The sequence below is a fragment of the Tetrao urogallus genome (assembly GCF_951394365.1).
Source record: "Tetrao urogallus genome assembly, chromosome: 2".
Taxonomy (NCBI): Eukaryota; Metazoa; Chordata; class Aves; order Galliformes; family Phasianidae; genus Tetrao; species Tetrao urogallus.
In genome coordinates this window covers 72,894,283-72,921,195 of record NC_136814.1, presented here as the reverse complement: position 1 = coordinate 72,921,195, position 26,913 = coordinate 72,894,283, and the positions used below count along the sequence as shown (strand labels likewise).

General features: G+C 35.0%; 1 protein-coding gene across 4 annotated transcripts in view; it reads right to left on the bottom strand.

Annotated features, from left to right (window-relative positions):
• EPHA7 (EPH receptor A7) overlaps positions 1–26,913 on the bottom strand; it is a gene marked incomplete at both ends in the record, with an annotated part of 152,097 nt that overhangs the window by 10,071 nt on the left and 115,113 nt on the right. Inside the window, 11 exons of one of the 4 annotated variants that reach the window (XM_079550535.1) lie at positions 1,538–1,652; positions 2,794–2,949; positions 4,018–4,211; positions 8,628–8,777; positions 9,862–10,071; positions 11,125–11,186; positions 11,750–11,935; positions 16,207–16,332; positions 20,221–20,276; positions 20,911–21,019; positions 26,394–26,562. In XM_079550535.1, coding sequence (XP_079406661.1) covers positions 1,538–1,652; positions 2,794–2,949; positions 4,018–4,211; positions 8,628–8,777; positions 9,862–10,071; positions 11,125–11,186; positions 11,750–11,935; positions 16,207–16,332; positions 20,221–20,276; positions 20,911–21,019; positions 26,394–26,562 — 1,533 coding nt within the window. Of the gene's footprint in view, positions 1–1,537; positions 1,653–2,793; positions 2,950–4,017; positions 4,212–8,627; positions 8,778–9,861; positions 10,072–11,124; positions 11,187–11,749; positions 11,936–16,206; positions 16,333–20,220; positions 20,277–20,910; positions 21,020–26,393; positions 26,563–26,913 lie in introns of those variants that run through there. The other 3 variants (XM_079550536.1, XM_079550534.1, XM_079550537.1) reach the window with 3 other exon arrangements.

The window sequence follows — 26,913 nt, the reverse complement described above, 5'->3', positions numbered from 1 at the left end:
TTTTTTTTGTGTGGATGCCCACATTATCAAACAAGACCAATTTATGACTGATCCCTGGGATCTTTCTCTATCAAAATCAATAGAAGCAGCCCAATTCTCTTTGGAAGTACAGCATTTCACTGTTGGGGTAGTTCACAATTTTCAGAATTTTGTAAAACATTTATCTTTCATATACATTCTCGCCATATCTGTGAAGACACAGTTTGTTATTGCTTATGGTTAATCAAACACAAAACATATGTAAGTAAATGCTGTAAGAATGTATTCCATTGAGCAAATACTCTTACATCTGTGCTCCTGATGATGACTGCTGTGTCTGTGTGAGTACAAACACAAATATCTGATCAGAGCTGTAAAAGCTTGTAAAAAAATCTGAAAATTTGGAACTGCCCCTTGCCTCACGCTCTATGTTTCTAATATAAAATCTATGTCCTTACTTTCATAGCTGGACTGCATTCAACTTAAATTCATATAAAATATATGCCAGCTATTTCTCTCAGATTTGCTAATGCAAAATATTGAAAAAAAATGTGATGTGCTCAGATTAAATGGTTTAGGTAACACTGGAGAACTGCACCTATGTTCTGAGACACTCCTACAATCACTTGTCCATTCAACGTAGTGCCTCAGCAGGTTTGCAGCTATAGATCTACATTTTAGAATATATCTCACTTCAGTCCATTAAAATCATCTTGCAAACAATTTGCTAAAAGTGCCTAGAACTACATAGGGGTCATTATTGCTTTTCTTTCTTTTTCTTTCTTTTTTTTTTTTTTTTTTTTTTTTTTTTTGTCTTTTATTTTCTTTTAAAAGATAGTATATGTGTAACCTTAAAAAATTCTTTAAAAAATATCAGAGCTCTTGGCAACTTGCATTATCCTGACTCCCTGCCAATTAGCTAGTCATGTCAATACGGTGCTGATTTAAGAAAAGTAAATGGCACGAAAGGATACCGAAGTTGGGACAGATATACATTGCTTGGTCATGCTTCTTAAATCTCTAGGAACTCAAATAATCCTTCAGAGGTACCCAGTGTAGTAATGTGTCATAGAATTAGCACTAAAAAGGTCCAAAGATATAAACATCATACTAAAAGAAAGTCTTTATGAAGAATAAACACAAATGATTAAAAAAAGATTCAGAAATCACAGATTTAAGGAAAATATTTTGTTGAATTCAACAATAATATCATGATTTTATCTGACAAATATATTCTTTTTAAAATTTTTATGTACATTTAAAAAGTCTTTTAGATAAAAAGGAGGTTAGAGAGCTCAAGGTGTTTGTATGTTTATTCAGGTAGTACTTTGTTTATTGTCACTGCTGTTTTCCTTGCCACCACTGGTGGATCCTAATTCCCTTTTCATAAATTCTGGTGGCACTTAGGAGTTCAAGTCTGTAGGTGCTTCTTGTAGCTCTTCTATTCACTGCAGGAAGGACCCAGGAAATCAAGTGTCTTCTAGTAGCACTTTATATATACTGAAGGCCAGTGCTGTTCTCTCAGTCTGTCACCTCCCTCATAAGGGAGAAATGTCTATCACACTTGGATGCCAGTGCCGTGTAAATGTAGCATTTGTGCTCTCATAGTCTGAATGCTGCTCATGATTTTCTTTTGATGACCAACCAACGTGATCCCTAAACTCATCACATCCCTGGAGAAGACAAATGCGTACATTGTTAATTTTTCAACTTAGACTGCTACTGTATGGTAATCAATTGTGAGTTAAAGCTATATAGTGGTCTGGGCTACAGGTTTCTAACACTGAAGCTGTACCAGAACCTCAGCTCAGTACTGTAAAGTCCATATAGATCTTCAGTGAGGAGTGTAATTGCATGGCATGTGTCATGTAATTACACTGCCTTATGTGTCCACATCTGAAAATGAGGTTTTGCACTATGATAATCATTTACTGTGGCTTTTAAGGACACCCAAAGGAAGAGACACTTCTCTTGTACAATACTTTTGGAGGCTTTCAAGATAAAAGTTATGTATAAATATAAGATTTGGGAAGTTACATTCTGCTTCCTGAAGAGATGTCTAGTGAAAGCCTTTGCATATTGATCCATACCCATCATGCAAATGAAAAAGGCTGTTTCAATTCCATCACTAGTAGTGCTACTGATCCACTATCTTTTGGGTCAGGATATAGACTGAGGCCCCCAGTGTTACCAGGTAGACAAGAGTGGAGCTGGAAGCTTGAGAATATTGTTTCAAACTTGTCTGGAAAAGCGTTGCTCTATAAAAGGCATAGCAAGTGATTGGCTACTACCAGAATAACAACTTTGTTTTCAGGGTGTCAAGAACTGTTTAAGACAGCAGTGCCAATACTGGCCATGCCTGCCTTCAGAAAACTATTTTGCTTCTACAGTCTTTTATACTAATGCAAAGTCAATTCCTGAAGGACACAGACAGCTCCCAGCCAATTAGAAGAAAGATCCACATCTTCCTAGTACACATCTGGAAAAATATACCAATTAGAGAGAGGAAAAAAAGTGGTTATTTTCCTATACATACATACTTTAAAATGGGCCAAATTCTTCCTCAAATTCTAGCCTCGTTATTATTTCAGTTAGTCTCAAAAAATGGAGAATAAAGTGATGCCCACACATAGGTAGAAGGGTAATTGCCCTTCTATGGGATGCTCTATTTCAACATCATGAGCTGCTAAACCTTCTGACTTAACCCCAAGTACTTTGTTTGTACTCAGGATAAAGTTTTTGAATTGAACATTGTGTATTATTTTACCTAGAAGTTCCCTAAATGCAAGTTAAACATGCCCAGTACTAACTTACTCAATAGTCATCCTGGCAACTGATTCAAGAGAGTTGTAGCCTGCTGCTGTGAAATTATCCTTATATCTTTCCATCTTAATAGCTTGTAACCATTCGCCTACGGAGCAGAAAGTGGTAAAATCGGGAGTGTTCTGGTCCAGAAGAGGGCTAATTGGTCTATGGAGAAGGAAAAAGGAAAGTAAGTTGTTTCCAAAGAGAGTTAAACATCAGGGAGTATTTAGCAAGGTGAGAGTCAAATAAGTTTGGGGTATTCAAAACTTCAAGAGTAGGAAGTAATAGGTCTTTATAAACAGGCTAGATTATTCTGTGAATAGCTCTGACTACACTGTAGCTTAGCTCACAATATGTATTTCCTAAACTTATTCATGTAAAAGATGAGAGGTCAGAGTGAGCAACAACAGCCTAATGAACTATTTTTTATCAACAATATACCAACCTAGCATGATAGCAACTGTAACTGAAGTTGCTGAGTAAAATAAAGATACTATTTTTAAAGCATCTTAGAGAATGTATCAGTAACTATTCCCATTATTCAACTGGATGAGACAAAACAAAGACAGGGAAAGATCAGAGACACAAAGTAAGTTGCTTAAGGTCACAGAGCAAATCAGTCAGTAGAAGAACTGGGAACGGAACACAGGCAAGCTGATTCCCTAGTGCATTTGATCTAGCTTGTGAATCAAAAGATTACCATGATTAAATAAATCACCTGAATTTTATGAAGAAGTCATTAAAAGCTATATCATGAAGTACAATGAGATGCAATCACTGAAAGGCAATAAAGCCAGAATACTAAAGGTAAAATCCTCAAGTGTAGCAAGTCAAAGTACTTTGGCCAAACAAAAGTATAAATTTCTACTGTATGAGTTCCTGCTAGGCAAGGGATGCATAATATGAAACTACAACAGATTTTAAGAAACAGGGAAAACAAAGACTGCTGGTAGTGGAAAGACTGGTGAGCAGGCAGCAGTTTACTGAGAAGTGTGTTAGTTCCACAATATTTACTTTCTTTATTTTGGTTATTTTTTATGAAAAGTCCCTTTTGGTTTAGTTCAGTGTAGTACAAAAGGAAGGTGAATAAGGGATGGGAAGAACAGGGAACAGAACAAAGGAAGAACTGAGAGACACATGGAGCAAGTATGAACTGGAACCAGCCACCAACCAGAACATCCAGAACCCAGCCATGCACATCATCATATGAGCACTCACTAAAGATTTTCTTACCTGCTACAAGTTCCCAGAGGGGTTTTCAAGCTGTTTGGATTCCTAATCATTTTGTCCAGAATACCAACTATCTGCTCAAACTTTGGCCTTTCACCACGTTCTTTCTGCCAGCAGTCTAGCATCAGCTGGTGTAGTCCTGCTGGGCAATCCATGGGTGCTGGCAAACGATAGCCTTCTTCGATTGCTTTTATAACCTAGTAGCCAAGATAACGGTCATTTTTCATTAAAGGATATTTAACAAATAAATTTTTGCTACCTTGTACAAGAGATACACAATAGTAATTATGATAATAGCAATAATAATAATAATAATAATAATAATAATAAGTTTAATCAGTAAACTAAAATTTGCCACCAGCATTGCAAAAATATGAAACTTTTGTTTTGACACTAGCCTTTATTTTTTCAAATAGTTTCCTGATTTTATCTTTGGGCTTAATAAAAATACTGTTCTGTATGTGGGGAACATAGCTCTATTATCTAGTCAAATGAGCAGCAGGGAGCAACAATTAAATTCACTAAGGGAGTAACAGATAGATTGATAAATGGAGTTATTTCAGAAAGCGTTATTACTTGCCCCAAGGCCTTTATGAGTATGTGGTAGAAGCAACTGACTTGTAAGTGGATAGGGATCTGTGCATACACATATAAAATATAAAAAGCCTGAAAATACTCTAAAAAGGATCCAAGAAAAATGCTTAGCAGATAGTAATTGTTAGGAAAAAAAAGTTGTATTCTATGTCTAGCCATGTTAGCTTAATGATAAAGTAGCAAAAATGTGTCATGCGGGTGAAGACCTAGCTGAATGGCATTTTAACATATCACCTTAACAGTAAGTTAGATGTAATAAGAAAGATTGCCAAACGAGTATAATTGAAGAAAATCACCAACATCTGAACGAAGAATTACATTCACTCATCAACTTCCTTTGCAAAGTTCATTTGGATTTAAGTGAGAAAGAAAAATGGTTAAAGTAAAATCAGAGAAAAACTGCTGTAAACCTTGAGAGTAGGATAAGAAAGCACATCAGGAAGCAATGCAGATAAGAAAAACTTGTGAAAAAGGACTAAAACATTGTTCATGGGGGATTTCAAGAATACTGACATTGACTGACATAGCAGTATTAGAATTGCTAAGGAAGGGTGCTTGTTCTTGAAGGGTAGTGCACAGTACTGTGTTCTCCCTCAGCTTTTACAGAAAGCAAGATCAGAAGCTGTTCTGGAGTTAGCCCTAGGAAACAGATCTAGTATGATAAATGAAGTTGGTGAATATCCAAGGTTTAGTGAAAATAATAACCTCAGATATAAGACATTCCATAGGTTGTGTGAGAAAATACAAAAGCAGTGGACTGCAAAGTAGACAGAACTGCAAAGAACACAAAATGACCTTCAAAAAAGCTGGCTAAAATCCATGATTCTATCAAAACCTTTTTTTCAGAAATGAAGTTTTGTGAAAAGAGGACATATATTCCACAGACAGGGCACTTATTCACTGGCAAGCTTGTGTCACAGGATGCCCTTCTGACCTCGGAGAGGTTGTCTCCTCTCCCTGGGCCTCAGCATTCTATCTGTACATTTAGAATGACAATACTATACTATCTCAAAAATGACTGAGAAATATTCAATTCCTGCAGTAACATCCACACCTGGAAGAATGAGTGTGGTGACCTTTTAGTGACAGTGAAGTTATCTGTCAGACAGTGTGGGAAGAGAGGATTTCAGCAGGAGAACAACACAGAAATTGCAAAAAAAATACTATAAATGAAAAAAACCAAACCATTAAAAACAAAATGCATGATCTTTTGCAATAGAACTAAGAGGAAAAATAAAAGAACAGCTCTTCTCAATCAAGAGTAGCAGTGAAGTGAAAAGTTAAAATAAGCTACAGTGTGTATAGGAAAACTGGCATGCTATGAGAAGTAAATCAGAAATCTCTAGGAAAAGTTCTTCTAAAGGATAAAAGATAGTATGTACGATACATATGTATGAAGCACTTATTTAAGAGGTCAGAAACAACCACTGAGAAAGTAGATAATCCCAACAGCAAAACCAACATCAAATTATTCAAGGAACTTTGAAATAACAAACCAGATTCTATCCCATTAAGGGATAGTGAATACATGAACACAGTTTTTTCATGTTCACTGCAGTCCCCAAAGAAACTAGAGAGATAGGAATCAAGGTATGATATTTTTAAAAGACCACAGAATCAGCTTCTTTGATGTGTATGCTGAGCAAAATGCATATGAAGCATGAAACTTGGAGAAATATAAATGAATGAGTTATCTACTCATGGATGGATGGAATAGCTGGAAACACCTAAAACACTGTAAAAAGATTCCAAAATATAAGTAAAGTAATGTATGTGTCTTTTTGCTTGTTTTTAAGTTTTTACAAAACTGAGACAATTTGAAGGATACCAGTATATACTCTGTTTAGAAAGGTGGGGGTGGCATTCTAAAATTCAGTATTCAGAAATAAAGAAATGGATTTAGGAACATACATGTTTCCATACAAGCAAAGCTACAAAGAGCACAGCTGAAGTTCTCATTAATGGAACTGATTTATATTGTCTACATTTGCCACAATTTGTTTTTTGAATTCTGGTTTTGCAAAAAAAAGAAAAAAAAAAAAAAAGGAGAGAGAGAGAAAACGGATTGCTGCTGAGAATCAGTTATGCTTCTCTCATAATCCGGCTATCTGAGAATGTAAAGTCAATTCAATGGACTGTTCAATGTCTGTGTTGGTTGCTGTCAAAGACCAGAGAAAAATTAAGCATAGTGGGACAATCAAATGTTTGGTTTGTGGTTATCACACTGTTTCTGGTTATGTAGTAATAATAATAAAAATACTAGTGTTGATAATAATAAATCCAGGAGTGCAGCAAATTTTAAAAAAAGTAAATCTAAATTCTTACCCTTTTCTGAAGAATTAATCCACACCAGCACTAGTAAAAGAACTAGCAAATACTGGCATTCTAATAGGAGAATAGTGTAAAGCACAGAAAGAAAAGTGTAGAAGCTAAACTGTATGAAGGCACCTGTTACTAGCACAGTATAAACTTTAAGAGAGATTGCAACAATAATCACTATTCTTTATCATTCTAAAACAATGACTTAAAGGAAGAGGAGTGGGATTAAACAGGTGTATTCAAAAGATGCAAATTCAGACAGAGATCTGATCCCATCCATGATTACATTCAAATTTAAACAAAACAATGCACTTAAGACATATAAACTGCCTGGGCATCTAAGCAAAATGAGAAAAGACATGTTCAGTATTTTTGCTTAGAGTTAAGTATTCCCACTGATAACTGTGAAGGAGAATAAAAAAATAGTAAAATGATGATTATACATTTTTGCATCATGGATTTCTTTATATTGTTGATTGAATGGGTATATGTTTTGCAAGGTATGTTTCAGGACATGTTTATAAAGATCAAAACATACAAAAATATTTGAAATTATTTTTAACAAATAATCAATGCATCTTTTATTTACATGCTACTGAAAATTATTATGTAAATGTTAAAAATAGGTGGAACTGTGAGAAACTGCAATTAGCTATTTTATAAGAAATTATAATTGATTTGCTTTATTTGCAGTTTTCTTTAGAAGGAATACTTTCTAGAATACATCAAGGAGCACAAAGATATTGGAATTTCCACTATTTAAAAGTTGTTCCTTATTGTTCCTTGAAAGACAGGTAAGGTTTGCCTTTGAGGCATCTTATATTCCTGTCAGACTTCTTTTATGTTTGAATCTAGTACAGAAGGAAGGTGTCAAAAGAAATGAAAATCTTCTGGGTGTCTAGGGAATGTAAATATTTCTTTCTCTGCCCCAAGGACTTGTTTGCCCATATTTTGACAGTCCATGAAATCTTTGACACTGAGACCTGTCAAATATTAACAACTTTGCACTGTGCAAAACTGACTCATCATTTACACTTTCATCATTTTTTTAAACTTCAATGTCTATCATTCAATCAAAAAATAAAATAATAATTATAATAAAAAAGAAACTCAAGCCCCCGACCCAAAGAAATTTAAATGTGAATCATTCTGACATCTCTCTCGTCTGCGCAGCTTTTCCCTGTATACTTTCTATTTGAATAGATAGTCTTGTCAGAGACCAAGATTAACACCTATCTGTTCTATTACTGCTGACCTGTTGCTCTAGGTCATATTTTATGCAAACAAAGATACTGTGAAATCAGCATAATTAACTTTAAAATGTAGGTCATTAACTGCCACTCAATTTTTAACAACTTTTTCCAACTATTAATCATTGTTCTGAGGTCAGAAACCTCAGAATTAATTTTTCATTGGAAAAAATTAGTTCCTTTTATTCTTAAGTATAATAAGGTGAAGTGCAAATATTACTATTTTTGATGTTCCAATTTTACTTTAAGCTTGGGACAAAAACCATAATATCCACATAGAAGAAGAAAGATTTAAAGATTAAGTTGAAAAATGAAAGCTCTGTAACTTTTTCTAAGAACCCTACTGTCTCTTCCTGAAATAAAATTACATTCATGAATGGTGAAATATGTGTATGCATTTAAAATATGTAATATTTGTGTGCTCACGTGCTCTTACAAAGTATGACCTACATCTTGATTGGACATATCCCAGTAAGGCCGTTCTCCGTAAGACATTACTTCCCACATAACGATTCCATAACTCCATACATCACTGGCTGATGTGAATTTGCGGTACTGGATGGCCTCTGGAGCTGTCCATCTCACTGGAATTTTTCCACCCTATGTTAAAAAAAAGAAAAAGAAAAAAAAAAAAAGATAAAAAGTACTTTTCTCCCACAAATTTCCATACCATTCTACACCATCTTTCTTAGAATGCATTTATAATTACTTCTACCAACATCAAAGTCAGCACTTACACAATTTATCATAGTTTACTGATTGCAGAATCTTCAAGAGTCTTAAGCTCTTAATCACTTGGACTGTAGAAACTTAGGCACCTGTCTAAGCTAAGTTGGGTGCATTTCTCTGTAAGTGCTTCTCTTCTCCCCTTGATTTTAAGGGGCTGCTGAGCTGTCTGATTTAAACTCGACATTTAACTCCTGGGTGACTGAAGTTAAGGGACAGGAATCTCATTCTGTGTATATAAATCCCATGGAATTGTCATTTGGCTCTCCTGAAATCTCAGTCTGGCACTTTAAAACCAGGATCCCAGCTAGAGCCCCGTGGCAGGAGTGACACCCCTGAATACCTTTGCAGTTTCCCAGATCCCTGTGCCTGTCAGAGCAGATTCCAGGGGCCCCTTCTTTACTCAGCATGAGAAGGTAGGTACTACAAGGCCTCACTGATAGAAAAGGGAAGATAGCTCAACAAAAGAATAAAGAGCATAGTGTGCCTGATGAATGGTTGTTTAAGAAAAACATCCCATCCAAAAGCGAGGGAAAACACGGGAGTTAAGCTTTGTCACAATCTTGCCTCAAGCTAGTCAACTTTTTGCTAAGATAAAATCTACTCTGAAAAATAATAATACCCTACAAGTATTTTAACTGATTCATATTAGGTGAGGTGATTAACCTTTCTATGATTCAAACTTCTATACGCATTCAAACAGAGAATTATGTGGAAAGGAATAATGAAGATACTGTACAAAATATTTAGATCTCTACTAAATAAATATACATGCTCTTGCAAAAATATCAAACTCTACTTAGAGCCAGATTTCTGCAGAGACTATCTTCCATTTCACTGTTTTCCATTTCTCAAGGAACTAATGTATTTCTTTTTTCTCTGCTTGCCAGAATATATGCTTCTTAGTAAATATATCTTTAAATGATTAAAAATACATAAATATATAAATTTCTCTCACAGTGGTAGTGTAAACGGCTTCTGGATCATCTTCTATGACTCTGGAAAGGCCAAAGTCTGATACTTTACAAACAAGGTTGCTGTTGACAAGAATATTGCGTGCTGCAAGATCTCTGTGTACATATCCCATATCGGCCAAATATCTCATTCCAGCAGCAATTCCCCTCAGCATTCCCACCAGCTGAATGACTGTAAATTGCCCATCATGTTTCTGGAGGGAAAAAAGAATGGCAATTCTTATTAATATAGCTGATAAAAGAAATAAGAATGATTTTTACAACTTTAGATTTCTAATTATTTACATGAGACAGTTCATCTTAGGGCAAAGAATCTCATTTCAAATGCAAGTTTTATTTTGTTTCAGACATAGAGCAGTACATCCAGTTAAGAAATGTACAAGTAGCTCATGTACTAGAAACAACAAAACTCAGCAATTCCAGTAAAATTCTCACTAACTCACGGCAAGTCTTTTTTTAAGAAAGCTTACCTCATGAAACAACTCTTCATAGTTTGTTTTTATGCTCTTCATTTCTAAGAATAACTGTATTTGCCAAGAAAATAAGAATTGTCTACTTTTAGAATCCAAGCAACCAATATTTTTTTAATAGCCTGAAATGTATGTACATATAATTTTTACATATCGTATATATGTATTTCCATTCTCTATAGGGTGGTACACACTGTTTTACAGCTGGTAAGGAGTAATAACTGGCTGGTTCAAAACAAACATCCATAAACTTTAAATGCTTTTCAACTTGTTTTTCTTTTTCCTGTGCTCTTCTTTAAACATGACTATAGTTAATTCAGGGATTCTTTATTCATTTCTGCCATGTTAAAAAAAAAAAAAAAAAAAAAAAAAAAAGGTAGAAAATTGAGCTTCAAGCATCAGTGGTCTCAATTTAGCTGGTGGCAGTACTAAGTTCCACCATTTCTATACCACATTAAATCACTTAAATTCTTAGAATGTTTCCATATGATCCTGTTTGATCTTCTGATTTCTGATCTTACTATGCTGAAAAGGATCAAGAACTGCTAATATTCAACAAATTCAATTTCAACCTGAAAAGGCCTTTTATTACTTGTATTACTTTATTATACTAAATAATTATACTTTATTACTTGTATTACTGTCATGCATGTATACATATAAATACATACACATGCAAACATAAAACACATATGATATACATATATATATATACACACATACATATACATATAAATAACAAGGTATGTTTTTACATATTTTCATTTTGGTACTTACCCTAAGAAATGCATCCAATGCCCCATTTTCCATATATTCTATTACAATCATAACTGGTTTCCCTGAAAGAAATAAAGGCACATTTTCTTTGAGAAACCATAATAAAAATGGACTGCCTTTTTTTGATAAAACATATTATTTCTTTGAAGGACTGAATTGTCGAGACACGAGCATTTCAGAAGCCTCCAGCACTGTTTTTGAGCTCTAATAAGTTCTTAAATGTCTGCATGGAACGTGGTCATGATTCACAAAATTAAACTGTACAAATCAAAATGTCAATGTGTTCTCCTGACTCCTGCTGTGTGAACAGGACTCTGGAATAATGACACTTCAGATAATATAAAAGGACATAAGAAACCTTATCTCTCTGCATGGTCTTTGAGGCTAAATGAAACAAGAAAAATAATGTATTTCAAAGTACTTCATCTTTTAATCATGCACGCATCTTAATTTTTTTCCTCAGCTTGTAGCATGAAGTAGGCATTGTTTTAGTTAGTTACGCATCAGGAGAAAATCCATTAGGACTGTGCACCCTATTTATAATTTAAATCTTTGACAATGAATAAACTAAAGTAATTTCTGCCATTAGGTTGTTATCTGACTGACAGATTAAGCTGCTGCTTACCTCTGGTAACAACTCCTTCTAAGTGAACAACATTGGGGTGGTCAAATTGTCCCATGATGCTTGCTTCACACAGGAAATCTCTCCTTTGCTTTTCAGTGTAGCCAACCTTCAGAGTTTTTATGGCTACTGCAACATCTCTCTTGCCAGGAAGCTTTAGACGTCCACTGCACACTTCACCAAACTCTCCTAAAATGAAGTAGATCAACAATGAATTACTCTGACTATAATATCAATACTCTTTATAGGCCTTGATTCCACTAGCTGCTTAAGTATATGTTTAAATTTAGCATATGAACATTCGTATTTTAAATGGATTACTTAGGAACAAAGTCAGGCACACGCTCCCCATTAATTGCAGAGCGAATACATAGCAGAACAAACATATGAAGTTAAACCAATCTACAGCATTGCTGTCTCAATCTTTGTAAAACACTTTTTAGTAATTTATTGCTGTTTTTTTTTTTTTTTTTTTTTCAAAAATAGGAAATAAAAATGAAGTTTATTTCATAAGAAAATACTACTACAGAAATAACACCATTTGAAGTGAAAATATCCTTCAGTTCTAGATGGTTTCATCACTATTGTTAAGATTCTCTTTTTTCCCCCTTTTTAAAAGACACCTCTTTCAAAGCTGTTTTTAATTTAACATTGTTACGGCGTTAAATGAAGCACTACATTATTAATTTCAAGAAGGATAATTTACTTTGCAGATTATAAAATTTAAGGTGTGAATTATAATGTTTTTGTTACATTAAACAAACACAAGCAAATGCTGGAATTCTGTAAAAGGTTTCTAAATTAAAAGATAATTGCAATTATTAAAGCACGTGAAAAAAAAAAGGCTAATCTGCAAGAACAAAAATAATAATAATAATAAAAAGGTCTCAGCAACTGTAATTTAGGAGAGAAGCAATTGGACTTATTCGGACTGGAAAGTGCATTGACCTATATGAGATGTGGATCTCAGTGTCAGTACATACATCTCATTATTATTATTATTCAGATTGTGAAAGATTTAAGGATTGCCCCTTGCCTCACAGCAGCGTCAGCAAGGAGAAAAAGAGAAATCCCTGTTCTGTAGCCAGAAAGAAAAATTTCTTGGGACATACACAAGAATATGGTGATAACATATTTTACAGGGAATAAACAAAATACTTTCTAACAAGAAGGAAAGATTCACTGCAGAGCTTCTAGCAGTCTGGCACCTTGAAACTTTATCTGGAGTATGGGAGAGGAAGAACCAAGTTCCTCCTCCAAATCCAATCAAGTCTGACATTTACCTCCAGCATGACTGTGGAATGTCTTAACATTAAGCTATTGAGTATACAGAAGTATGCAGACACAGCTATATTTAAGACATGTTTTAGGATGAGCTAAAAAAACAGTGATAGAATTAGGAAAGACTGACATAGACTGTTTGATTAGAAAATCCTTTTGAGATATAAACTGAGGTCCTGAGAAACCTGCTGGGATGGCGAATGGCAGAGCAGAAAGAGTGTCTGTACAGTGCCTAAGGAGATAGATTCTTAATTGTCCTAATTTACAAATGCTAAGAAATCTTGTTTGAGACATTATCACTGTTCCAGCACTACTATTTTCCTGACACTCCCAATAGCAGAGCTCAGAGAAGATAAAAACACCACCTGCGCCTCAGCTTTGCAGTCCCTCCAGCCCACAGGAGTAGAACTTTGGCCAGACCGTATTTCCTACTGACTTGTCTGGGCAAATCTCCACTCCAAATTGCCAGTTTTGCAAATCTCATTGGAGATGATTGCATACATAACCAAATTCCTCTCTCTCTGTTCTGTGCTAGCTGAATTAAGGTTAGCTTCCATCAATTCTAAATACCACTCTTAACACAGTGTTGTATCTGAACTAATCAGACTGATGAAGGATGTTGTTTTTGCCTGAACAGATGAGGCATTAGGCTCAACTATACTCAGGCAATGGAGTTATGATATGAACACCCAAGTCACAGCTATGAATATTAAAAGGCAGGGACATACGTAATGATCAGCTGATGGATTTCTCATGTCCTCAGATTTGTGCCTTAACCTTCCTCCTGCGCTTCATTAGCGATGTTGATGACTATTAATGAATTCACTATTCACTTTAATCATAGTCTCTAACCAAAATAACTGACTAAAGGATAACAATTTTCTCTCTCAGTACCTTCTGGAACTGTTTTTATCCCATACTGCGTGAGTACTTATAAGACGTGAGTATATGCATGTGTTTGTATGTGATACTTCAATGCCAGGTAATTGGGAGACATGGCATGGAAGACACTAAGGTTTCCTTAGTGTCTTCCAGCTATCCTTTCCAGCTCTCTGGGATCTGATTTGGATTGATTTCCAAAAGCAGATCATTCATACTCAGGCAAACCAGAAACTTGTACGTGTATAGTATGCATTTCAGGACAGGCTGTTAGCCAAATAACTTTTTTTCCCAACAAAGCAGTAGCTTTCACTTAGCTGAAATGGTGCCCAAAATGGACCCAGAAAATATGACAAGGGTGTGAACACTGCACAGCCAACAGCCACTAGCTCAGCATGTCAACAAGGAGCAGGCTATGACAAAGGATCTGCAATAAGAACAAAGACTCCACACAGCGGTCACCATAATCTGTATCAGACAGGTGGCCACAGCAGGATGGTAATGAAAACGTTGGCAAGTAGAAAACATAACCCTCATGCAAATTGAGCACAAACATACTTGCAGCCTGTTTGTCTGAAAGAGACAGGGCACTAATCAATAGGTGAAGTGGCCAGCAGTGCTGGTACACATTGAGACTGTTAAGTGGCTTTTCTGGTGCTGTCACTTGCAGCAACTCTACACTCTTCTTTGACATACAAGTTTCAGCTGCTTCTTTTAGTCTTCAGTGTTCTACTGTTTCTAGATTAGATTTCACTTCACTCTATGTTCATAGGGTAAAGCCATAGCTAAAACCCCCCTACACAATATATCTTCACCATAGTACTTCTAAATAACTTTCTTTAGAACGACCACTCTTACAAATTTTTTTTGCTATCAGTTATACTAATTAAAATAAAAAATAAATTAATCTGTCAACAAAATTAACATTGTGGATTTCCTTTGCCATAATACTGAAAATATTAGTGTCTCAAATTGTATCCTTTTTGCAAGTGAAGCATTTTCAGCATTTTGCTCAGAAGGCTTCAGAAAATCCGACTGAACATATCATCATGTTCAGAACTCTTGCAATGCTGATAGTTTTTTAGCTCAAAGCAAAAGATAAAACTCTGTAATTTTTCTGTGCTAATCTAGATTTTTAATCTTGTATACTGCATGTTTATTAGAAGAGATGTTGCCATTCTAGCATCACAGAAAATTACTAGGGATTCTTATGCTCTTACTCATCTGAAACAGTAATTTTCTCAAGCAGTGTTGTTAACTACTATGGTACAAATCCTTGATAAAGACATGATTCAACAAGAGCGAGGTTACTTTAAAAATGTGTTGTGAATTTTAAGTGTAAAGATTTTTCTGCTAAAACAGCTTATTTTAGAGATCTTTATTATTCTCTTTTAAAATAATACCACACTATGTAATTTACAGTCATGCCAAACTACAGGGTGATTTTAAAAGTATTCTACTAATATTTTTATAAAACAACAGGAAAGCAAAAGAAAATTTCCTCCAGGAATCCCAAGTATTTGATATTTTTCTTACCCACAGAAATTTAATTTCACTACATAGAGTAGTGCAATAAAAATGTCACGTACCTTATTAATGCAAACAAATGAAACTGCTTTTTTAGAGCATGAACACCATGACTTAAGTAGGTGGTAGACAGTTCAAGAGGAAGAAAAGGAATGTAATGCTGGTGCAATTACAATCAGTCACGAGAAGTTAAACAATAACTTTTTGTCTTCATAAAATATCAAAAAGAAAAATGGCAGAACAGAAAACAGCCTTAGGGAAGATTTTGTTCTACAGAAACAAGACCTTCCTAGTCTGTATGTAAGATTTTGTGCTGCAGCCAGTTTTCTTACTAACATGAAGAAAAAATGAGAGGCCAAAAAACCTTTTGCAATAGGAAAGCAAGCAGAATTTGCAATCATGCCTAACCCATTTATTCTGGCAGTAAATAATAAAAGCAGAATCACTTCCCCCCCCAAAAAAGCATACTAAACAGTACATATAGAAATTAAAAACTCACATCTTTCAATGTCAAGCAGAATTTTTCATATATTTATTACATATATATATACTAATTCTACATATACCCTTTTTTGTATCTGTTTTTAGCTTTTTGTTTCCCTGTTTGTTGTTATGTTTTAGAAGCAAGGGTAGCTTCACTGCTCTTAACCACTCTGGTGAATGCAAAAAGTTCTTCTGTAGAGGAGGTATAATTATTTGCCTGTCATTATGATGTATGAGTTTCCATCCTGGCTAAATGGAACAGTTGAATAAGGAAGCCACGACAGCCTTACCTGCACCAATCACACGCTCAATTTTAATACAAGAGGCATCTAGCTCCTTGGCGAATTGATGGACAGCTCTATTTGGGTCCTCGTAGGTTTCAGGGTCAATGTAGGTTTTGGTGCCTGGAAATTTAACTGTAATGATGTAAGAAAGCATGACTGTGATGAAGCAAAGGCACTTATTATGCAGTCAGCCCAGGAATTTCATTATGCAGAGTGCTTCTTGGAAGAATGAGCCTGCTTCCACAGCGCCTGAGTCAGCCGCTCTGAGAGGCAACTTTAGTTTTAGGCATCGTCTGTAAGCATGCTGACACAAGTGCACAATCCCAGCTTTAAAAATGACTAATATTAGCATTTTCACCTACACCTCCGAGTGAAAGAATAAACATTAAATAACATTCAATGGAACAAAATACATGGCCCGAGTGGGAGTAAAAGTAAAGTGAGGTGTGGGGGGGGAGGTTATAAAGGAGGTGAAGCTTTCTTTTCTGTTTAAAGACAGCTTACCCTCTTTCCCAGATTGAGTAAACAACACTTCTTTACGTTAACTCTTTCTTCTACAGGGATTTGAAAAGCTCCTCTACCTACTTCAATTTGTTTAAACTACTCAGTGTATTTCCAGATTCTGGCAGTAGCCAAGTTAAATTATTCACACCTCTTGGAATTTATATCCTTAGGTATGTGTCTTACACTACAATATGAACATAAGAAACACTTATAATCGATGTGTAAAGGCACAGGAAGGGAAAGCAGATGCTGTGGAACAATTACCTCTCTCCCAACGACCTAAGTGAATAAAATGTAGCACCTGGGTTCTGCTCCCTCATTTTCCAATACAGCTCTTAGTGTAACTTAGGCAGCATAGTGCTCTGGCCAGCAAGCAGTGTTTCCCTTTTCCTGCTGATGCAAGAAAATTATTTGCTTTTCTTTTGAAAGCAGAAACTTCTGGTGAAAGTAGAGCAACCTGAAAATCTATTAACCAAGCAATTTTTATGAAATTAATTTGACTCTCATGGATTACGGTTCTGGGTTTTAATTAAATCAGCAAATTAAAACTCAATACGGAAAAGCAATAATGTTCCAGTGCTAAATGATGCACTGATATACATGAATTGGATCAAAAGTCAATACATAACATAAATAATTTATAGTTGCTTTGTAATTTCTTATTTGTTTGTAAAATATTTTAAATTTCAAGATATATTGAAAAATGGATTAGTAATCACATGTTTTTACATGTCAGATTGCATTATTGATAGAAACATAAAATCAAAAACTTGTATGAAGAAAAAGCTAAAGTAATTGACTGAGAAATCTAATGAATTTGCAGATAGAAAAATTATTCAAGATTTTGCCCAGATTATTTGGGTTACCAAAGCCCAGTTATTGCTTGCAATATTATGTACTCAAATGTTCTTTCAATTGTATCAACAATGCTACAGATTTTCAAAAATGTAAATATTTTTTAAACCAAAAAAAGACCACAGAAAAAGAGAATAAATCAATAGATTAAACTCCTATAATAATGCTTTTGGGCAAGGAGTTGAGAATGAGCCATCCTCATTGTATTTCTGATAAGAGGCCTGGATTGCAGGTAACCTTGTGAATCTCAAATGGTCCTCTGATGGTTCTTTATTCAGGTTGTCATAAAACATTTTGACAGGCCAAGGCTATCACAGAATACCAACGCGAAATAGCGTTGGAATGGATTTGAAGACACTGTTAGAAGAAGGTAGGAGGAAGCAAAATGCAAATTTGAATTGCTTCAGTAAATTCCTCCACTGTTTTTAATCTTTAAATGTAGTACTTGGGCCACAGAAAATTCAGGGGGATAGAAATAGAAGACAGGATATTCTACAAAAAGCACTACTTTAAAATTTGTTATAAAAATAATTACTTGTAAAGTTTTGTGTTAAATGTTTGTTGTAAGTTAAGCTTTTGAAAATCCAGTGTGGTATCTCTACATATAAGAAGGTTGCCAAGAGGTCCTGAAGCAGAAAGATGCCACAATTCTGTTCACAGCCCTGTGAACCAGCTGGTTACCAAAGCACAGTGTTCCACCTTTTTCTGCTTATGAGTATCAAACAAAATTAAATGCTAGGCTGTCAATAAATAGATGATGAAAAGCTATATTGGTAAAAAATGACTTACATTTGGCACTATTATTTTTAAAAAGACTGTTATGACTTATCTTCTGGATAACCAGATTTCTCCAAAGGAAAATAAGAGAAATAAACATTTCTCACAATTTCTAGATCAACTATTAAATGTTAAGTAGCAGCTTTCATGTTAATTTGCTTACACTTCCACAGAAACAAAAAATATAATAGATAATGGAAATGAGGTGAGGGATTATTTAGCTATCATCTTCCCTTTGTTTATACGCTCAAATACAAGAATATATAATCAATCGTTTCCTTCAAGGACATAATGGGGATTCAAAAAGTGAAAGCAGTAGCTCTTCTGAAGATATGAAAAGCTTATAGTGCATCAGTGAGAGGCAAATTTCAAAACCATCACTTCTAGAATAGAAACATTTAAGTTATATCAGATTTTCGATGAACACTTTAAAATCAGCTGTTCTGCAAAGTGCATGATAAATAAGTCTTATCCCATTATTATTTTCCACCTTTCTTGTACAGATTATAAACTGATTGATAAAAGCTGCAATGTTGTCATTTCTTGGTTTAATACTCGCTGCATTTAAATGAAATTATTTAGGTAGCAGCACATCCATACTCACAGATTCTATTTGATCTGATTCTGTCCAGACAGAAAGGTGAAATAAACCTTGATCTGATTTCCAATGGATATTTGGCTAGAGCTCCTGCTTTAGAGTTATGCACTGAGAAGATGCTATAGATTTTTGACTAGTGGCTACTTCTTTCTCCATATGTCATCACATTCCAATAGTAGGTCATGATTTCAATAAATATGAAACCAGATAAACCTTACTGCTTTCATAAAAAGAAAATCAGATGCATTTAAACTACAGCTGTTATTGCTGGTAGACAACAAAGGCTACATACAGCACAGTATGACTACATGGCATTGTCTACCGTTATGAAAACTGGAAACTCAGGCTTTTCTGGGGGGGAGGGGATGAGGTCAGAAATTGCATACAGTTTAATTCTGTTACATGTTTTTGAAATTCGAACACACAAAATAATTTTTTGTAATTTACTTTAACTGCGTACTTCCTGAGTTAATGTCTAATTCTAAAACAATTTCAAACATTTTTTCATTTATGATGTCAAAATGTCAATAAAACTGATATGAGAAAGGGCTAAAATGTAAAAGTTTTAAAAATTATTTTCTGATACAACTGAAAATATTCTTTCTTTTTTTTACTGCACAAGCCCTTTTCTCATCCTACATTTTCTATTGTCATTAAGGAAGATTTATTTTATTGTTTTACTGAATTTTCCCAGAGTTCTAGCATAAATTCAGATGGCAGCTAAAATTCTGAAAAGAGAGACTTTGTCTGCTATTCATTGCTAGGGAAGTGATTTTAGAACACAGAATAATAGTGAAACATCTAATCTTTCTTTCCCTGATAAATAATTTAAGGACATTGTTAAAAATACTGATACTATTGCATTTGCTGTTGCAGAAAACAGGTTTTGAGAAATGATGGAGACAGTGACTGCCACTTGCTTAATCTGAAGTTTGCTTAAGGTAAAAATCATACAGTAACTTAGCCAAAGACCTCTCTCTCAAACACTGCATCTCAGAGTGATCATTAGGACAGTATGAAGCATATTCAAAGCAATCCATCAAAAAACGCTGAATGAAAAAAAATGGATTATCATATGCATGTATAAAAATAAAACTATACAAGCAATGCTGACTTAAATCAGCATTCTTTTTCTGTAGGTCACATTTTTACAGTGTTTAACTTGCTATTTACATAGCATTTATTAATTTCTTTGAACTTTGCAATTCACAGAATGCTATTTTAGTATTGCCTACAGTAATGCAGTTGGGAATTTTTGAAAGGGACAAAAAAAGCAGAACACTTACAATGAAAGTAAAGCTCTTCATCCCCTTCTTGATCAGCTTTGCTATAGCCACAATGCCTGAAAGGAAAAATGTCAGTTTTGCTGGTAAATAATGATTTACTTCCTCACATCTGAAGCCCTGACAACATCAGTCCTTTGGGCTGGGATTTTCAGGCCATGAGCACCTAACTCCTGTAGGCCCTTTGAAAGTTTGAGCTATAATTCTCTTGACAGCAGAGGTTTAAATAAATCATGAACAGTTGTAATCAAAAGGCTTTTGTATCAAATACTAGTTGGGACAGGTCCTAAAGAACCTTGTTCTTGTGAAAAGCTTCTATGGATAAAACAGAGGATTAAAGAACTTGAAAGTAGAACACTACTTTACATGAGGGTATTCTTAACCTTACTGTGCCTCTTTTTCTTGAATGCAAAGTCATTTAAAGGCTGATCAGATAAAGTGTCAGGCTTCTCTGTGTGAGAGAAACTAAACAGAAAGGAATTTTCATGAGTACAAGTAAAGAATGTGCTAAGGGTTCCTTTTACAGCACATTCACATCAGACTGAAAGAACATCTTGATTTAAGAGTGTCCTGGATAAACTGTATAATTGATAACGAGATTTAAACAAAAAATGTCCTTACTAACCACGAGTTCCATTTCATATTTGCAAATTACTATCTTAGATGTTCTTATGCCTATGTAATGTGCAATACCTTCGCCCGATGATGAATCCAAACACCATGAAGACCAGAATGATGGTTCCTGCCACAGCGACTACAGCTATGATAATAACAGGATTCTGTTCACTGGAAACAGCAGTGGCTGCAAACAGGGCAAAGAGCAGAGATTAGCTTAAAATTATTCCCTGCAAAAGAGCTGCAAAAAATTAAATCGACCTTAATGAATTGCAGATGATTAGTTTACTTTTTTAGTTGCCCAAGACTATCAAATTGATTAAGTTAATAGAAAGAAAGGCCTCTATCAGAAATTCATCCCTGATCATCAACAGGGAATAAAAAGGAGTTATGCTGGAATTGCTCAAAGTGGTACAACCACTTTCTAAAAGTCATCACCAATCATTTCAGTTTGCTGAAAGCCAGCATCAACTCTCCTACTGCTGCATTTTGTTCTGCTTTGCTCAGTGACTAACGCCTTCCTAAAAGAGAACAAGACATCCCTGAAAAAGGAGACAGCAGGAGAATGAATGCTGAAGAACTCCACTTCTAGCCTCACCCCTAAAACTGACTGAAATGACTTCAATGAGAATCCTAAGAAATGGTATAGTAAGTATAATAATATTTAAGATTAAAGATTATCTATTACCACAGACTTCTTAGCATATTTCTTTCTTATTACTATTAATCACTGTAAATTGTTATTATCACTTAAAATTTGTTTCTGTTAGCAATGAAGAAGTGTTTCCACAAATACAAAATGGAATTCTCCATGCTTCAGAGATTTTACATGCTAAAATATCCACACACTATTGCTCTTTTTACTCAGTTATGCCAGTTTTATTAATGAATGCAAATGTATTCATGTCACATTAATTTAAACTGAGGGTGTAAATACATAGCCTGAGATACCTCAAAGTTTGTTAAATACTGTACTTGCCACTCATCTAATGAGGATGGACCTACACTCAACTGCATTAAATGAGCACAACTCTACTGAACATTATGGAGCTATGCTGATTTATAACAGTGAGTATCTGACCTGGCCCAAGAGGCTGAGAATAAAGAAGGAGGCATCAGGCAGTGATAATGAGGTAGGGACTGTGAAAGTGTGAGTCATTTGGAAGCAGCAGAAAGGTGTGGAAAAAAAAAATAAAAATACTCTCAGCTGATTAACTAAACTGTAGATGGTACGTTAATACAGTTAATTGATTAAGTCATGGTAGTGCTAACTAAAGATGATGATTTCATGAACTCCACAGAATCTTCCTCTTGCAGTTTTCATAGGTTCCCATAGAAACAAATACACTAGTCCCTTCCTTACTCTGTCTTAGGAGAAGTAAACCAATCAACATGATTTATGATTTATTTTGTCACTGATCTGTGCTACATGCTTCCCCCCTAAAATAACAATCCTCCTGTTTTGTTAAACAGTGTAAAACAGCACCTCTGTGTCGAGATGAAATTTCCTTCTCCCCTAGGTTTATTTCCTAAAGAAACTTTATAATTTCTCGATGTTCTACATGATGCAGGTGAGGAATATCTCATTATTCATATTGGGCCTTAACTGAAAAGAACAAGCATTTATTTTTGAGTTAAGTATAACCTCCTGAGATACTCAGGTTAGCAAGGTGCTACCAAAGGCCTGCACATACCCCATCTTTGCAATGTTTAGGAAATTAGTGTACTCTTGTACAGGAGTGTATGGGCCCAAGTAATACAATTCAGTTCCTGAATAACATTGACTGCCCATCAAATGACACAGCCTTAAACACAGGTATGTTGAGTTTATGCAAAATTTCCTAAAACTTTATCATTCCTTCTTAGAACTCCTGTGGAAAACTTTCTTGGAAGTGAAAAAGTAGCCATCTTGTCCCAATGGCTAGTGTGCGAAGTTGTATCCATCTAACAGTTTGGAATAACACCCACTCAAACTTGTCACCTAATCTAGCAGCCAAGTTGAGTGCATAGAGGTTGACATATGTGAGTGGGTTGCTCTGCATAACTGCCTCAAGATGTTGGATACCAGCACATTCTGGAGGCAAGCCGAGGATGTTATTTCGGCTCTACAAAATGTTGGGGGCAGAGTAAACTGTCCAACTGGTAAGATAGGTGGGACATAGTGCATGATGTACTTTTACATATTTGAAATAAAAAAGCTCTGATGTGGGCATGGTCTGGTGACAATCTAGTGACAGCAGTCTGAGACATCTGCCTCTGTTCATGTACTGTATCTGTGCTGCTTCTCCTGTTTGTGTTATGAACTCATGCTGTTACTTGGCTTACATGCAATTCAGATTCCAACTTCTGGAATGTGGTCTGGCAGAAATAAAGATGGTAAGAGTGCTGTGAGAGAAAAGATTTTGGAGTGCAGATGGCATGGCTGCCATCCACTGGTGTTGCCATGGTGGTGGTGGCAGGAAAACATCAGCAAGACAGAGAAGTCTGTCCTTGCCTCCAGTTAAGCTGTGCTCAGACTCAGAAGGCAAAAGAGGGAGTAACTACAAGTGACATCTGACACTGCAATATCTGCTAATCCAAAGGAATGAGGCAGTCCTTACTTTAAAGAAGTTGAGGCTACCTTCTAAGTATATGGTTGAAGGGGTGGGGAATGTACACCCAAATATGCTGGAGGATTTAAAAGAGGAGATTAATTGTAAAAGCTGTACTGCACCTCTAGCAACATTTTTTTTCATGCAGGCAACCTGAAATGTACGAGCTGCAGAAAATACTTGATGAAGTGAACATGAAAACTTCAACAATAATGTGATTTAAGATATCTTTCAAGTAAATCAGTGGATCAAAAGGTAAAATTACCACTTAAGTGACATTCTTTGGATCTGCATTTTCTTTCTTTGGGACTTTTCTCTAATAAACAGCAGAGGTTCCAAGAACAAAATACAGTGATTCAGGTACTTTGTTCTGAGACAAATATAGTACAGAACATAAATACACTGCCTTCATAAAGCATTTTTGCTTTATAATTTTACTTTTTTTTTTTTTTTTAAGATAAACATGTATATGTAATCCAACGTATACAGTATGTATAAATACAGGTATTAAATATGTATATTTTACATACATGGTTATATGACATAGATTGTTTCTCAAATACTGAGAAGTGGCCATGCAGTTTTGATTACAATACAAAAATCTGTTAAATCGACTGCACCAATAAAGAGGTGCTAAACAGCTGAAATATCAAGTGAAATTGAGTATTCAACAGGGCTAGCTAACTGCGCTGGTTGAGTACTATCACTATATATATTCTTGAAATACTCAGATAGTCTTAAAAGCCACATTCAGAAAGTCATTGGAATAAGTAGAAAACAGAGTAGTGCCTCTTAACTGTAGCGTAACATGGGTTTATTGCTCACTTGTACAGTGCAGTATATTTCATAAAAATGATCCACTAATGTTCTTATGAAATGCTAATGCGTGCCCAATTTTATTAACCTGCCAGATCTGATAAAATTACAAATAAAATAGGAGAAACAAAGATTCTTATTTGCATGAGAATTCTAAAATAATTTGTTAAGTATGCTATCTTTTTACCAACATTTTAATTCTTTCTGAAAATTTTATATGGAACATTGGAGTTGCATATCACTGATGGGAACTGCATCCTTTCCTCTCAGGAATATTGAAAATATGCCACTTTTGAAATTTTCTTTTGTGAAAGCACATGACATGGAATGTCAAAAAACAAAGCTAGCCTGTGACAAGAGAAAAAATCTGGTGTGCATACTGTTCCAGGATGTCACTGATTTATATGTATCCTTTCATTACCTGGACTGAGAAAAGGTGTACATGATGCAAAACGGTCAGATTTATTCTAGGATTTTCTACTCTTCCATAAGTTAATCAAACTCCAGTCAAGCACTAGGTTTTTTTAAGGCTTATCTCAGAAATTGTCTTTGTTCATCTTGGTGGCTACTAGTATGCTTACATGGAGCAGAAAAATACTCATATCAGAAATGAAATTTTGGAGAAAAATTTTGATATAATAATTTTAAGCAACCGTGATTAATTAGTAGAAATCTATGACAGATTGCAAAAGCCTTTAAATATTTTTTTTCCCAGAAATTTATTCAGATATGAAGATTATTCAGATATAAAATTACTTCTGTCTATAACTCAGGATATTGTTGCTTGTATCTCAGAGATTTCACTGAATCTGACTGCCTATGTAAAGCAGAAGTCTACAGATGAAAAGCCTGCTATTAGACACAGAGCTAATAACATTGGTCATAATATTTTATTGCTACTATTATGATAATTACTATTTCAATTAAGTCTATCAGGTGTGTGCTATTACTTCTTATTGATAATTTTCATATCCTGCATGGAAGCAAGATTAAGACCTAACTACTGTTTTTTAAATATACCTTCAAATTCTTCATGCGACACCTGGCTGCAGTTAAATAAGATGCAATTGTGCGTATCTGCATAAAGCACAGAGCAGAGCTGGTATCTGTAGCTTTTGAACCTGTAGGCTATGTATTTCCAAACTAGGCTGAGCTGCTGGGAAGGTCAACCTGAAGCAAATTACTCAAACCCAAATGGCCAAATTTTTCTGCAAGGGCAGCTCCGATCAGCTGGCTCATGGCTACCAGCTCTCAGTGGTACAAAAGTTTCCTTCTGAAGACTCAAAATGTGGAAGTATGCATGCACACAACTACATGATGAGTCATGAAAAATGTGTCAATGAAATTTCTAGACAAACAAGGGTACATGACTGGTTTCATCATCAAGAAAGAGCAAGCTCTCCCAAAATATCTCCCTGCTAAGTTGTCACAGACAGAATCTCTGGTGTACTGTATGAGCAAGTTCATGCTCCAGGTTCATACTTTCCTTTGTGAGGATTTAAGGAGACTGTTTTTTTCTTTACACAGCTTACTGCTTATTACAAGAACCTTAGAGAAATCTAATGTCTTTGAGACCTTTATTCTTTACTAAATATAAGTGAAACTGAGCTCAGAAGATAGTAAGAACAGACATATCTGAAAAAAGACAAACCCATATGTAAACAAACTGTATAAAGGTTTTTTTGTTTTTGTTTGTTTTCTTTTTTTTCCTAGGAAATTACACAGAAAAAGATGTCCTGGAGAAGCCTCCATGGACTGAATCTGTTTTTCCTTTCTCTCCACAGTTACTGAAGAATCTAGCAGAATTGCTCAGCTCATATAACCTCTATAATAAGGGAACAGATGTGTGTTCAAATAATTAAAAAAAAAAATTCAATTTCTCTGCACTAGAAAGACATCAGAGAAGAAGAACCCAATGTTACAAATATAATGGCTATTTATAAGAATGCAATTTGTAGTTCTATGGTAACATAAGTAATTGAAGTTCATCCTTCGAAATACAATGACAAAATCCACTCACAGAATTTTTTTTTTCCTTCTGATTTTAATAACATTGCCTATGACTCTTTAATATTTTGCTCTACTTACTATTTCTGAAATGCTTCATTTGTTACTTAATGAAAATGCAAATTTCCCAGAGATCCGAATGTTTACCTGTGGCTTCTTCTAGTGTGGCAACATCCAGTCTGGGGCTATAATTTCCATACCCAGCAGCAGTAAAAGCACGAATCTGGAAAACATATACTGTTCCTGGCTTTAGGTTATTAATAGAAGCTGAAGTGGACTTGGTTTTTACTGTTGAATAGGTTCTCTCCCTTTGATCCTGGAAACAATCAGACAAAAGATTTAAATGACATTTACAGGTCAGATTTTATCATGGTTACACATCAGCAACTGACAGCCAGCCTGGGTAGTTTATTTCAATTTGTTGAATGTGTTTTTTTCCCATCGTAAAAAATAAAGCATACTCTGTGGAGTATTACAAAATACTGCCATTGCAATGACGAGGTCGAAGTGTAACATAAAATTCAAATGGGATGCTCGTGTTGTTACTCATAAAAATCCAGACATAAAACAATTGCTTCTTTGGCTCGGATTACATTTTGTGAAATTATGATGGAAAAGTAGCTTGAACGCAGCTTTCCAGAGGGACCTGTAGAGTTTAAACAGTTCA